Source organism: Hemitrygon akajei, chromosome 6 (genome assembly GCF_048418815.1).
Source record: "Hemitrygon akajei chromosome 6, sHemAka1.3, whole genome shotgun sequence".
Lineage (NCBI taxonomy): Eukaryota > Metazoa > Chordata > Chondrichthyes > Myliobatiformes > Dasyatidae > Hemitrygon > Hemitrygon akajei.
Window position 1 is genome coordinate 39,511,707 of NC_133129.1, and position 14,907 is coordinate 39,526,613.

Below are 14,907 nucleotides of genomic sequence, written 5' to 3' on the forward strand. Positions count from 1 at the left end.
TGTTTAAAATGTGTTATAAATGTAAGATTCTATGCTAAGTTGGGTTAAGAACAAGAAAGTTTTGTGAAAGTCAGACTGAGTAGGGGCAAGGTATGATTTGAACAAAATCTTCAGGACAATGAAGAACTGAAATAAGGTAAATAAATAAATTTTGAATGACTTCCACCTACCTGTCTATGAACTCCACATGAGTCAATTAGATTTATCAGATCTATCTTTAGAATGTCATCTCAACACAATTCAGCATTAAGTTAACAGAAATAAGACGCAATAATTTAGTAGATGAGCACAATTCCACAATGCTCTTGGCAGAGGTCCTAGCCAACTGAGAGACAATAATCTGCAAAGCCTCAATACTTGAGATAATACAATGCATTCATTAATAAGTATGGAAAATAATACTTCTGTAAAATATTCTTGCACACTGACATTGCCTGTCACTATTTCCAACAAATATGTCATAGAAGTTCCATACAGATTGGATAAGTTTCAGACATTTGGTAGGGATCAAATTAGGACTAGAGGCCAAGGGATCTTGTGATGGGAACTGAAGTTGGTGCCTGCAGACATTCTGGAATTTAGTTGGTGGAAATTTCTGCTCAGCTAGTATCCAAAGCAGGCAGATAAGTTGGAAATGGGTTTGGGAATGATCTTATTGATACATGGACTATTAAGTTGTTTTTCAGTGAGGGTGACAAGAAAATATTTCATCTATGATCAAAAAGAAATGCTTGCCTTTGTTGGTGAAGATAAAATTGCAACATTATCAATACTTTGTATCCAGAGTTCCCTCTTACATTTAAAAATATTACAGCTAATTGTTCTCATAGATTGATGTATGATATGTCTTGGATATGATAAATGTTATGGGCTTTGACTGTGAGTATCAGCAACTTAATGATCTGCAGCAATTCTACACTGGTTAACTAGTGCATTGTACGTTGATTAATGTTGTCAGTCTCCACTGAGTTCGTAGCAGGAGATACAGTGAAGGCATCCATTAATAGTGGAGAGAACCATTAAATCTGCTGAACTCTCAGATAAATTAGGAGGCTGTGTATATTTTTCATTTTTTAAAATAACCTTTCTTTATGGCTTTTCATTAATATGCAGATGGGTTAATGCAACACATCTCAGGATACATATTTTTCATTAATGGTTATCTTAATGACATGAACTTAGATGTTAAAACATATAGTTCAAATGGAAGTGGTGGTGTGTTGGTTAACTGATACAGATTATGCTGTGTGTTTGACAATTCAATTCATGCATTTCTTGGAGAGAATTCTTATAAATAAGTTGTATACATAATTAGTTATGCCTTTCATTTTGGATTAGAGACAATTTATGTGATCTTTTAAAAATGCTATCATGCATCAGTTGACAGAAACATTTCCATTGTGTATTGTCTCCGACAAGCAGTTTGATGTTATCAGCTGCACTCAGCTAGATAGAATTCCCTTGGATAAAATGACTGTACATGTGCAGTTTATCAGAAAGGTGCAACAGTGTTGTAAAGTGGCATTGAATTTTCAAATTGGAAACCAAGTTTGAAATCACAAACACTGAATATGTGGACAAAAATATTCAAAGATGCCAAAGAAGTCTGCGCTGTATTGTTTTTCCCATGAGGTAACAAGAGTTCATTACCTGCTGCTGTTGCTCATTACTTGCCAAACGTATGACTGGCACATCAGCTTCTCATTCACAGCTGAAACATCCAAGCTAATTACTGCAAAGCTAACCTATTCTCAGATTAAACTACATTACAGCCAATGATATCCAGTAACAGCAGGACTTTGGCAGAAAGTGAAGACTCCATATGGACTAAAAATTATCTTCAAGAATCTTCTGTTAGAGTACTAATTTCTGTATTTATTGACGGGCGCCCAATATTATCTTAAGTCTTGAGTGTCTTAGGCATGTTGTCCCACAATTGGCTTGTGCCTCTGCCAAGAACTTTGTGGAAATTATACTTACCAGTAAATTAGGTCTTGTTTCTACTGATATAATGCTGATGGAAGATTTTGCATTACAATTTAGATCATGTAAGAATCTGGGAAATCCTATTGACCTATGTAGAAATAAAATGCAGACAGGTAGAAACCATCTTACAATGCTTATTTGCCTTATTTCTTTATTTTTATACCAGTTGTACCTTGCCTTTTAGTCTGTACTTCACAAATCTTCCATGTTTGTACATCCCTCATCATAGAACTTGAGCTTATAAATTGTATGTTTAGCTCTGTGACTGAATTTTTAGCACAAACCTGGTCACAATCTAATTGGTGCCTCAAAGCAGGTCATATGGCCAGTGGGGCCTAGTTGGATAGCTTAATGCACAGCACAGAGCACTCTGAGAAAACATCAGCCAGTATACAGCACACAATTAACACTTCAATGTGAAATTGATTACCCCACAATGTGAACTATACCCAGGTCATGCCCTGCTGTGCCCTTACTCCTCTCCTTTCTCCTATGGTCCAATCTCCTCTCCTATCAGATTCCTCCTCATGCAGCCCTTTACCTCCTCCATCTATTGCCTCACAGTTTCTCAGCTCATCCTCCCCCTCCCACCCATCTTTCTTCCCTCCCCTCCCCCTCCACCTCGCTTCACATATTGCCTTCCAGCTTTGTACTCCTTCCCTCCCCCCCGCGCCCCACCCCCTCCACCAACCACCTTATTCTGGTCTCATCTCTCTTCCTTTCCAGTCCTGATGAAGGGTCATGGCCTGAATCATTGACTGTTTATTCCTTTCCATAAATGCTGCCCGACCTGCTGATTTCCTCCTCTCTGTGTGTGTGTGTGTATGTGTGTGAGAGATAATCTAGTTTTTCATCGTTGGCAGAAACTACTTTATTGATTTAGAGTTACGGCGTGGAACAGCCCTTCTGGCCTTTTGTGCCATACTGCCAGCACCCCACCAATTTCACCCTAGCCAATTTACAATGACCAATTAATTATAAAGTCTGTCTTTGGACTGTGGGAGGAAACCGGAGCACCTGGAGGAAACCCACGCAATCACGGGAAGGAAGTACACCCTCCTTACAGATGACATTGGAATTGAACTCTGAACTCTGATGCGCCTAGCTGCAATAATGTCATGCGAAATGTTTGGCTGATCCCATAAGGAAACAATGGTATGTTTCAGGAACAGTAGAGATAAGTAAATCTGTAAGCTTAAAGCTCAACTTCAAACAGAACTTGCTTGTGTTTCACAGTAGCCAGTTTAGGGCTTAGGAGCTACCCTGTCGTTAGTAATGCTAGCTAGCCCTACACTGTACCGGTGAACTCCACAGCAAGACAGAGCATCTCAAATCCCAGTTGACTTCCCAGTCTATGAACTGAGAGCTTAGTCTATGCCAGGTTAACACTGGTCAACACGCAGTGGTCTTGTCATTATCACTGGGGAAAGAGTGGCTGCCTAGAAGATGCTAAATGAACCTTTTCTTGGTTTAATTTAGTTTTTCAAGGAAGTCACTAAAAAGAAAAAAAAATAGAAGGCAGGGCAGTAGATGAGTTTGGAATGAACTTTAGTAAGGCTTTTGATAAGGTCCTGCGTGGGAAACTGGGTTGACCAATTAAACAGCTACATTTATTTTGACCTACCTTCCATCACCACTCACCACATTCCCTTGTCTCCCCACCCCACCACAAACCTCTTTCTCATCCTCTCTGTACCTGTCACCAGGACTGAACATTTTCATCGGGTTGGACAGCTTCTGCAGCCTCATGGATTATAGAATTTTTCAAAGTTAACTTTTGGCTTTGATGGGTCTTTCCAGTCAGTAAGGAACTTGCATTCCAAGGTTCCACTGAGGAGGCTTATCTGTAAATACACAAGTAGGAGCACAGGGATTTAATTTAGTTCTGCTGTAAAATTTCACCGAGGGAGCAAATTCCTTTTATGTACTCAGGCTGCTGACCTTTCTCCTTGACTCCTGGAATATGCCTGCATGATTGGCAGTAAGTGAATGGCAAAGGTCACTGATTTTCACACGCAAACCACTCTCTGCCGAGATAATAACATGTTGGACTGGACTTAAGTGTATTGACAGGTGGGCATGTTTCTTGCCTGTTTATAGATATCATTGATTTTTATGGAAAATCTGGAAGTTTGCAGCCAAAAATTAAAGATATACTATTGGAATCTCAAGGTGGTGCTCACAGTATACATTTCTTTCATAGAATGGGAAGGTTGAGTTCATGACTGTGGATTGTAAAAGTTTCAGTAAACTATTTGGATATTATAAGGTCACAGAGAAAGCAACCATTAATAGAATTATGCTGGGCAATACTTTATTTTGGTCAGGTTGGTCATAGAGGGTCAATTGGTCAATGGCCATATTGTCCAACCATATTTTAGACAATGATGAAAACTTGTACAGCACATTATTTCCACCACCTCATTCAAAAGCACGAAATCTCCTGACAAGGTACTACATTACTGTTAAGTGCCCTAATTTTCTTGTGTGTGTACACACACACACACACACACACACACACACACACACACACACACACACACACACACACACACACACACACACACACACACACACACACACACACACACACTCACACTCACACTCACACTCACACTCACACTCACACACTCTCTCTCTCTCTCTCTCTCTAATAATTTGCTCCTATTTAGCATTGCTGTTGGCTATTTTATTAACTAGAACTTATATTTACAAGGTTCTTGCATTCAGCCATGCAATTTGCAAGCTTCTCACTAAGCATATAATCCCATCTTTTGGTTTTCTTCAGATGTATTAATTACCTCAATGCTATATTAGTTTGAATCTGCCATTTCCACTAATGCAACTTCCACGATCCATCGTGACGTTTAAACCAGCTCCCTTTAGTTGTCTGTTCAGTTTGATGTTGCTACCCTAAGCACATTCCCTGGAATTTCCAAGTCTTTATCATCCACGTGATGGAAACAAAGTAAGCCCAGTGTCTGCTCCCACCATTTTGTTCTTCTCCAGGACAGTTTGAAAAGAAGTCTCCAGCTCAAGCCAGGATAAGACCAGATGATAGAGTTTTGTTTTCCTACTATCTGCTTGACAGCAAAGAACATTGGTAAATTGGTTTATTATTGTCATATGTGCTCACTGGCCACTTTATTAGGTACCCACTGTACCGAGTGTATCATAAACCTACTTTACATTCCCTGTTCTTTTGATAGTTGCTTGTAACAGCTGCTTTCCTTTTAGGTACCTCCTGTATATAATAAAGTGGCCACTGAGTGCATGTTCTTGGTCTTCTGCTGCTGTAGCCCATCCACTTCAAGGTTCGATGTGTTGTGTGTTCAGAGATGCTTTTCTGCACACCATGGTTATTTGAGTCACTGTGGCCTTCCTGTCAGCTTGAACCAGTCTGGCTATTCTTCTCTGACCACTCTCTTTAACAAGGCATTTATGCACACAGAACTGCCTCTTACTGGGTGCTTTTTGCTTTTCACACCATTCTCTATAAAATCTATTGTGCATGAAAGTCACAGGAGATCAGCTGTTTCTGAGATACTCAAACCACCCTGTCTGGCACCAATGACTATTCCATGGCCAGTCACTTAAGTTACAGTTCTTCCCCATTTTGGTTTGGTCTGAACAACAACTGAACCTCTTGATCATGTCTGCATGCACCGAGTCGCTGCTACCTGATTAGATATTTGCATTGATGAGCAGGTGTGAAGGTGTACCTAATAAAGTGGCCACTGACTGTATCCCAAGGTACTGTGGATAAACTAGTATTGCACACCATCCATACAGATTATTTCATTAGAACAGTGCCTTGAGCCTAGTCAAGTCAAATCAGTAACAGAATGTAGAATGAAAGAGTGCAGTGCAAGTGGGCAGTAACATGGCCGTTGTTTTTAGTCATTGCTGCCTGTGTTCACCCTCTACAAGGTTTATCTGTCCGCACATGCTCACTGCTTTTGCATGGCCTTGACTATAGAGTCAGAGACATCATTTTCTCATAACTTTGTCTCTTTCTTTTGGCCAGTGGACACACCAGGCCTCATCAATATTTAGTTCAACAGGCATGGTAATAGCTTGGAGTGTGGCAAAGTTAGTGGTGATTCGATACTTAAGGTATTGGGTTACGTAATTCTTTTGATTTGCCGTTCATTTTGCAAGGCATTTTAACCAAGTTCCCTCCTTTACTTCATACAGTCATCACTGGTATTGCCCACTACATTAAGTGATAACATTCAAGACAAATTGCGCCTTTTACTTCATTTGCTTTTTCAAGGCAAATTTTCTCTGGTGCTTATTGGCATGGAGAAAATTGTGGTATTTTAAAAATATTTTTCAGTGGGATGTTCTTGTGCTTTTGGGAAAATATTGAAAAATATCCATACAAATAATGTGGTAAGAAATTTATTTTGTCTGAGAGATAGTTAACTTCAAGATTTAGATTTTTTTCCTTAATTTTCAGCATGAACAAACACTAATGAATTAACTAGTCATTTAAATGTCGTCAGTAAATTAAATATTTATAAATAAAAGTTCCTTCAATTTTTCTGGCTCATCTTTAACAATCTTCTAGTCGATCTACATTTCTTAAGAGTAAATTCCTTTGGATGTATTTACTGATGAATTTTATGTTTAGTGGCAGGAATATCTGCTCAGTTCTGTTCAGCTGACAAAGGTCATGGAAAGTTTCCCCAAATTTGCTCTTTCTGATATTTGTAAGCTAAAAAGAATGGCACTGAGCAGTTTTCTTTGTCTATGAGTAGAACACAATGCATCTCTTGAGTCATTATTTGAACCACTGCCAGTTAAGGTGCTTCGTAATGATAATAGAAGATGCAGTTAATGTCAAAATATGCCAAATTATATCCATAATGTTGTTTTAGTCACTGTTGCATACATTAGACAATCCTTCCTTGGTTTGGCTGAATGTGAAGTATGCCCAGTGAAAGACATTTCTAAGATTGCCATTGGCATACAATGGCATGCAAAAGTCTGGGCACCCCTGGTCAAAATTTCTGTTACTGTGTGAGTAGAAGATGAACTGATCTTCAAAAGTCACGATGTTAAAGATAAAATATTCTTTTCAACATTTTAAGCAAGATTAGTGTACTATTTTTGTTTTGTACAATTTTAGAGTGAAAGAAAGGAAAGGAGCACCATGCAAAATTCGGGCACCCCAAGAGATTTGAGCTCTCAGATAACTTTTACCAAGGTCTCAGAGCTTAATTAGCTTGTTAGAGCTATGGCTTGTTCACAGTCATCGTTAGGAAAGGCCAGGTGATGCAAATTGCAAAGCTTTATAAATACCCTGACTCCTCAAACCTTGTCCCAACAATCAGCAGCCATGGGCTCCTCCAAGCAGCTGCCTAGCACTCTGAACATTAAAATAAATGATGCCCACAAAGCAGGAGAAGGCTATAAGAAGATAGCAAAGCCTTTTCAGGTAGCCGTTTCCTCAGTTCGTAATGTAACTAAGAAATGGCAGTTAACAGGAATGGTGGAAGTCAAGTTGAGGTCTGGAAGAGAGAACTGCTTGTAGGATTGCTAGAAAGGCAGACCAAAACCCCTGTATGACTGCAAAAGACCTTCAGGAAGATTTAGCAGACTCTGGAGTGGTGGTGCACTGTTCTACTGTGCAGCGACACCTGCACAAATATGACCTTCATGGATGAGTCATCAGAAGTAAACCTTTCCTGCATCCTCACCACAAAATTCAGCGTCAGAAGTTTGCGAAGGAACATCTAAACAAGCCTGATGCATTTTGGAAACAAGTTATGTGTACTAATAAAGTTAAAATAAAATGTTTTGGCTGCAGTGAGCAAAGGTTTGTTTGGAGAAAAAAGGGTGCAGAATTTCATGAAAAGAACACCTCCCGAACTGTTAAACACGAGGGAGAATCGATCATGCTTTGGGCTTGTGTTGCAGCCAGTGGCACGGGAAACATTTTGCTGGTAGGGGGAAGAATGAATTCAATTAAATACCAACAAATTCTGGAAGCAAACATCACACTGTCTGTAAAAGAGCTGAAGCTGAAAAGAGGGTGGCTTCTACAACAGGATAATGATCCTAAACACACCTCAAAATCCACAATGGACTACCTCAAGAGGCGCAAGCTGAAGGTTTTGCCATGGCCCTCACAGTCCTCTGACCTAAACGTCATCAATAATCTGTGGATAGACCTCAAAAGAGCAGTGCATGCAAGACAGCCTGAGAATCTCACAGAACTAGAAGCCTTTTGCAAGGAAGAATGGGCGAAAATCCCCCAAACAAGAATTGAAAGACTATTAGCTGGTTACAGAAAGTGTTTACAAGCTGTGATACTTGCCAAATGGGGTGTTACTAAGTACTGACCAGGCAGGGTGCCCAAACTTTTGCTTCAGGCCCTTTTCCTTTTTTGTTATTTTGAAACTGTAAAAGATGGAAATAAAACAGTAATCTTGCTTAAAATATTAAAGAAATGTGTCAACTTTAACTTTATGCCTTTTGGAAATCAGGTCATCTTTTACTCACTTAGCTATTCACAGCAACAGAAATTTTGACCGGGGTGCCCAAACTTTTGCATGCCACTGTACATATGAATTCCAAGAATAAATTTGAGAAATAGCTTGTCTTCTTCAAACCAGACCCATTTTAGATGGTTATTTTTGTCATTTAGCATGCTCTACATTCCTTACACTTCTGATATTTGCTCGTAACAGCTGCTGTAATTTTATATATCCTAAGTTATCCCTGCAGGATTACTTTTATCTTTGAAAAGTTAGGTTATAGATATTTGCAGATTGTGAGAAGAAGCTGATTACGATGAGGAACGATGTTAACTGGCCCAGATTGTGTGGGGAAAGACTGGCTGTAGCCTGCCAATATTTTCCCTCAGTACAATCAGCAACCATGGAGAAACATGCTTATGAGGAGCTATTTCTGATAGCTTTACTGACTGCTCTGGCACTGGACACAGGGAGCCCAAGCTTGCACAGGTCATCCGCCAGTTGTAGTGAGCAATTCTCGAGTGACTTGGTTCCAGGTTAGACAGTGCAGTGGATTGCCTCTCCATTGTTTTCAGCAGAGTTGAATGGCTGCAAAGCAGAAATTTTTTAAAATTAAAAAATTATTGGTGTATTGAAGTTCATATGTATTTCTAAGAGCTTTTTAATTTAATAAAAATTATGCCTTTTGGAGGTTTATGACAGGGGCATTCAATGCTTTCCATCATTAACCGAGGAGGCAAGACGTAACTGGTTATTGGAGTCCTATTTAGCTATTTAAAAAATGTAAGAACATAAGAAATAGGAGCAGGAGTAGGCCATCTAGCCTGTCAAGACTGCTGCACACAGATCGTGGCTGATCTGGCCACGAGCTCATCTCCACCTGCGTGCCTTTTCCCCATAACCCTTAATTCCCCTACTGTGCAGAAATCTATCGAACCTTGTCTTAAGTATATTTACTGAAGTATCCTCCATTGCATAAAGGTGAGCTTGTTCTGCCCCACTTCACTAGTGTGAACTCATTGCATTGTCAGGACCCTTTCACTGAAGAGAGCCTTGTTGTGACAAGTGAAGCAATTAACCTTTAAGTAAGCTACACAATCTGGCCAGACCAGCTTCTTTCTCACCAATCACCATCAATGGCGTATCCTGGGATTTTAAGGGAATATGATGTCTGGTTGGCAAAATTGCTATAGCAGCACAGTCAAAGTTGAAAGATTTCACACAGATGCCTTTTAAAAATTCTGAGAAGGGCCCCACGGTAGTATAGTGATTAGCACGGTGTTATTACAGTTTAGTATATCAGAGTTCGGATTTTACCAGCTGAAAGGAGTTTGTACCTTCTCCCCCTGACCGCGTGGGTTTCCTCCCAGCGATGCAGTCTCCTCTTAGTCCGAAGACATACTGGTTAGTAGGTTAATTGGTCATTGTAAGTTCCCCTTTGATTAAGCTAGTGTTAACTAGGTGGGTTGCTGGGTGGCGTTGCTTGTTGGGCCGGTATGTCTAAATAAATAAAGTTATAAGTGAAACAAAGCATGTGGAATGAGCTGATTTAATCAGAATCAGTTTATATTATTTGAAAATAATAAGCCTAGTTGATTTCTACATGGACTGACTTGCTTTCAGCTACAAAGGATGGGGAAGACAAATCATCAAAGTAAAAATATTTTCTTTGCCAGCAAGGATTCGTTTCTTTTGTTGGGCTTGAAGTTGTTGTAGAAGCTGGTTTAATTGGATTACTCCTGCCAACCAAAACAGCAGTGGCTGTGTGTTTATTGATCTATGAAGTAATTGTTGCTTTCATCTTGGCTTATTATAGTGGTTAAATTGGCCCTCAAATACTTAACAATTGAAGATGCACACCAAACCAGCAATTTCGCTTCACGATAATTATTATTATCACTCTGTTCAGTTGCACCAATTTTGTCCTGCGCCCCAGTCAGTATGTCAAGAAAGATATATTGTCTCAGAGTGGGTGCAGGTTGCGAGCGAAGTCTAAAGGAGTAAATTTTAGGTAGTGGCTGCAGATATTTGGCCTGTTTTTCTTTCAGTAAAGAAATCTGAATGTTCTGATTGAAATGTTTAAAATGTCCTCTTCTTGTTCACATGCAACACAGAATCTGTTTGATCTTCCAAACCCATCACAAAGACTACCTGCATGTAATATTATCATTCCATGCTCTTCAGAGTCAGGGAATTGAAACCATGCAGAAGGAGGCCATTAGGCCCTTCAAGACTGTGCCAGCTGTGAGTCAAGCTATCCTAGCAATTTCATTACAGCAAATTATCCTCTCTCAAGTGCCTATCTAATTCCTTTTTGAAGACTTTGATTCATTCTGCATCCATTACCCTTGCAGATCCCAACCACGTTCTATTTTCCGTACCGCTTCCCTTGTATTCTCTCCGGGTTCTTGAATGATCCAGTAACACACCTGTATCTAGTGTCACTTTATGTGCAATCTATGTTTATAAGCTCTCGTGTATGTATTGTGCTTTTTGTCTTTTTATTATTGTGTTTATCTTTTGTGCTGCATCAGATTCAGAGTAACGATTATTTAATTCTCCTTTATAATTGTGTACTGGAAATGGCATTAAACAACGTTGAATCTTAATGGAAATAATTCCTTTTAACTTAAAGTATTCACTATATTGCCCACCTCCATCAGATCTCCTCTCAACCTTTCCTTGTTCCTGTTTTAACTCATTCCTTCTAAAACTCTGAGGCTCGCCTCTTATCTTCCACTAGTTCTTTATCTTTGAGACTATCCAAAGTTCTGCCATCTCTATCTCATGCTCACTTATCCAGCATATAGAGGGTTGCTACTTCCCAATCTGACATTTTCATTCTCGTCTCCAGATCCCTTTATGGGCTTTCTCTTCCTGTGTCTGGTCATCTTCAGCCCAATACAGTTAGAGGACTCTTCATTCCATCAGATCTGGTACTCTCTGCCTCCCTGTCACTTAATCCATACCAATACCTTCAACAGAATGCTGCAACACCTTTGACCCTCTACCTTTCTTTCATGCCTTTAAATCCTGCCTTAAAGCCAAGTCAAGCTAAGCTCTTGAGTCACTCTTCCTAATATCCATTTTCTTTCAATTTTTTGTCAGTTTTGTCTGACTTCTGTGAATCACCCAGCAATATTTTATATTTTTATCAAACCGATGTTATTGTAATCTACAATTACATAAGAGTGAAAGAGATATAAAATACCTTCAGATGGAAAAGTTGCAGGAAAATTGACTGTTTTGGCAGCAATAGTGAGCTGTGTTTAGTTTTTTATTTAAATTACATTGTTCTTGGCAACCCACCATCAAATTTAAGAGTCTGAATTACTAAGACATCCAGATAAGTACATTGTGCTTAGCTGATTTAGTGCAAAGTCTCCTACCTACACACTTACATAACCACATGTGGTAAGAACCAAAGCTATGTATATGGAGCTATAACCTGCCAAAGGCAAGCAGTTTGCCAGGACAGTACTGTTTCTCTGATAAGACATTATCTGAAAGACTTGCATGGAACAGATAATATTACGACGCAGTGCAAGCTCTTCAACCCACAAGGTTGTGCAGATCTTATAACCTACTCAAGATCAAATTAATCCTTGCCTCCTAAATTGCCCTCCAGTTTTCTATCATCCATATACCTATATGAGATTTTATAAAACGTCCTCAATGTATCTGCCTTCACCACCACCTTTGGCAGAATGTTCTATGGATTCTGTACAAGAATAAAGTAACCTCTGACCTCACCACTATACCATCTTCCAGCCCCCTTTTATTAGCTTCAATGGAAAATATTTACTGGTGCACCTCTCTTTGAACCAGATTGAGTCTCAGCCTCGAGCATAACTTTACTGCATCCCTACTTGAAAAGATACAAGATTAGTAACACTGTTGAACAGGATCTCCTCAATTGCACTGATACCTCTTGAAGACAAATTGAGCAGAATGAAACAATGCAAACCTCACTCAACCCAACCTCCTCCCATTGTAATGCTATTAGAATTGGCAACTGAGAAGGCAGAAATTAAAACAAAAAATGCTAGAAATATTCGACAGTCATGTAACATCCAGGGAAAGAGAAACCTAGTTAATGTTTCAGGTCCATGACCAGTTGTCAAAGGAAGGATTTTGAATCTGAAATTTTAACTGTTTCTCTCTCAATAAATACTGATCTAGCCTGCTGAGGGTCTCTAGAATTTTCTACTTTTATTTCAAAATTCCAGCAGCTGAAATTTTCTTCGTTTTCATTTTCAAGGCAAGTTGGTCTCATAACATATGGACGTCAAGTTATCTGAGGATAATGAAATAAGCAAATTGCCATAAGGTGCATTAAAATTACCTTGCTGTATGGGTTTGTAAAATTGCCCATCAGACTGCAGTTCAAAAGAGGGGTGAGAAGTTGTTGCTGAAACTTCGTGTCTCCAACTGGTAAGCTAATCTAGGTTGGCAGCGTTTACTGGATAAATGAGTGTTTTCATGTACCCAGTCCTTGGGTAATGCTTTCCACCAGCTGTATTCCCGAGCCTCAAAGTTTCCACATCACAAGGTTGGCACAAGTATGACTTTCGACACAATGGAAAGGCTTGGAAGTTGGCCAGCAGCGTACATGCATCGAATACGGAAAACATCCACAAGCTTTCAGGAGAGAGGGAAAAAATAAAGGGAAGTGATAAAGAAATGTACACTTTTATTGGCTGCCCCAACTGAACTCTATTGACAGAGTTTCTTTAAGTATCTCTCTTAATAAGTAATGTTTCAATCAGTTTTAGATTCTCTTAGGTGCATTGTAATAAAATTGTGTGGCAAAATATTTCAGGTATTAAAAGTAAGATTTACATTTTTTTTTAGTGTCTTTCACATCCTTACCTAAAAGGAGCCACTGAAGTACATTTGAAATGTAGTCACTGTTTTCCTGAAGAAACAATGGCGTGGCAACTCCTCCTGACACCGACCATTGCTTCCAGTGCAGCAGGAACATGGAAACTCCAGCACTTCCAAGTTCCCCAATAAGTTGCACACCATCTTGACAAGGAATCCTATAGCATGGTCTAAATCCCGGAGCTCCCTACTCAATAACACTGGGAGTACAGTCACCAGAAGGACTGCAGCAGCTGGAAATGGCCACTTGCCATTACCTTCTCAAAGGTTAATAGGGATGGGAAGTAAATGTTAATCTTGCCAGGGATGCCCAGATCCTTGAATATGGAAAAAAAACACTGGCCTCTCCAATGGGTCATCTTATTAGAGACAACTCTCCATTCTTATTAGAAATTATGCTATTTATCTTCTGCGTTTTTCTGAAAGAGCCTGTCAGGCCTTGGATGATGTTACATCTACTTCCAATAGTGGAACACTCTCTGTGGTGGGGCATGTTGTGCTCGAGTTTCAGGACTGAGGCATGAATTGTCTACCTCTCTAGAGCGACTGCCACTAAATGAGCTAGAGTTGACTTTTTCCTAACATGTTATGGTAATTACTGTTTCATGTCACCCAGAGGTGACCAACAGGTTCTGTTCCTAATCGTCTAAGTAAGTTTATTCTGTCTGAAGGTCAGAAGATACGTAAATATTACTGGATATGTAACTATACCACCACAGTATTTTAATGAGTGGCATCAAAAATAAGCAAGACTGATGTGGGTTGGGGCGGGGTGGGGGGGGGAGAAAAACACCAATTACTAGACGGCATGGTAGTGTAGTGGCTAGCACAGTGCTTTATAGTACCAGTAACCCAGCTGAACTCCTGCCGTTTTCTGTGAGGAGTTTGTATGTTCTCCCCGTGAGCATGTGGACTTCCTCTGGGTGCTCAGGTTTCCTCCCACAGTACAAAGGCATACCGGCTGTTAGGTTAATTGGTCATTGTAAATTGTCCTGTAATTAGACTAGGGTTAATTCAGGGGTTATTGGGGCTGTGACTTGAAGGGCCTATTCTGCGCTGTATCTCAATACATAACTAAGTAGAAATGAGAGAGGGAAAGCTAGTTCTGTCATGCATTTAAATAAATGTAAGCAGTATATTGGAATTTTGAATTGATTAATATCTTTGGAGCTCGCTTCTATGTTGAAGAGTCCATAAGTCAGGTGTACTTAACCCAAGGATAACCTATATAATGTTACTTGTAAAATCCTTTTAAAATGCAAATTAAAAGCAAGTGTCTCTGAATCAAGTCCGTGTTTTAATTGATTTTTGTTGTTATAAACATTGGTGAAAAGACGTTCATCTCTTTAGCAGGAAACAGCCCTCAAGACAGCCCAAGAAATTTCTCTCCCAGTGCCTCTGCTCATTTTTCGTTCACTCGAAGGTGAGTAACTGCCTAATCTTAGCTTGAAAGTTGTATTTGAGAAATTAGTGCAGTACACACCGTACATCACTTACCTCAGTATTCGAACCCTGCTCGCAGCGCCAATTGTTATGGACGGAACTATCCGAC

At 39.6% G+C, this 14,907-nt stretch overlaps 1 protein-coding gene across 19 annotated transcripts in view; it reads left to right on the forward strand.

Annotated features, from left to right (window-relative positions):
• Positions 1-14,907, forward strand: part of LOC140728981 (microtubule-associated serine/threonine-protein kinase 4-like) — a 394,808-nt gene that overhangs the window by 288,062 nt on the left and 91,839 nt on the right. For 12 of the 19 annotated variants that reach the window (XM_073048171.1, XM_073048182.1, XM_073048173.1 and 9 more), the window contains one exon: positions 14,706-14,778. In XM_073048171.1, coding sequence (XP_072904272.1) covers positions 14,706-14,778 — 73 coding nt within the window. The remainder of the gene's footprint in view (positions 1-14,705; positions 14,779-14,907) is intronic. The other 7 variants (XM_073048172.1, XM_073048175.1, XM_073048177.1 and 4 more) reach the window with 1 other exon arrangement.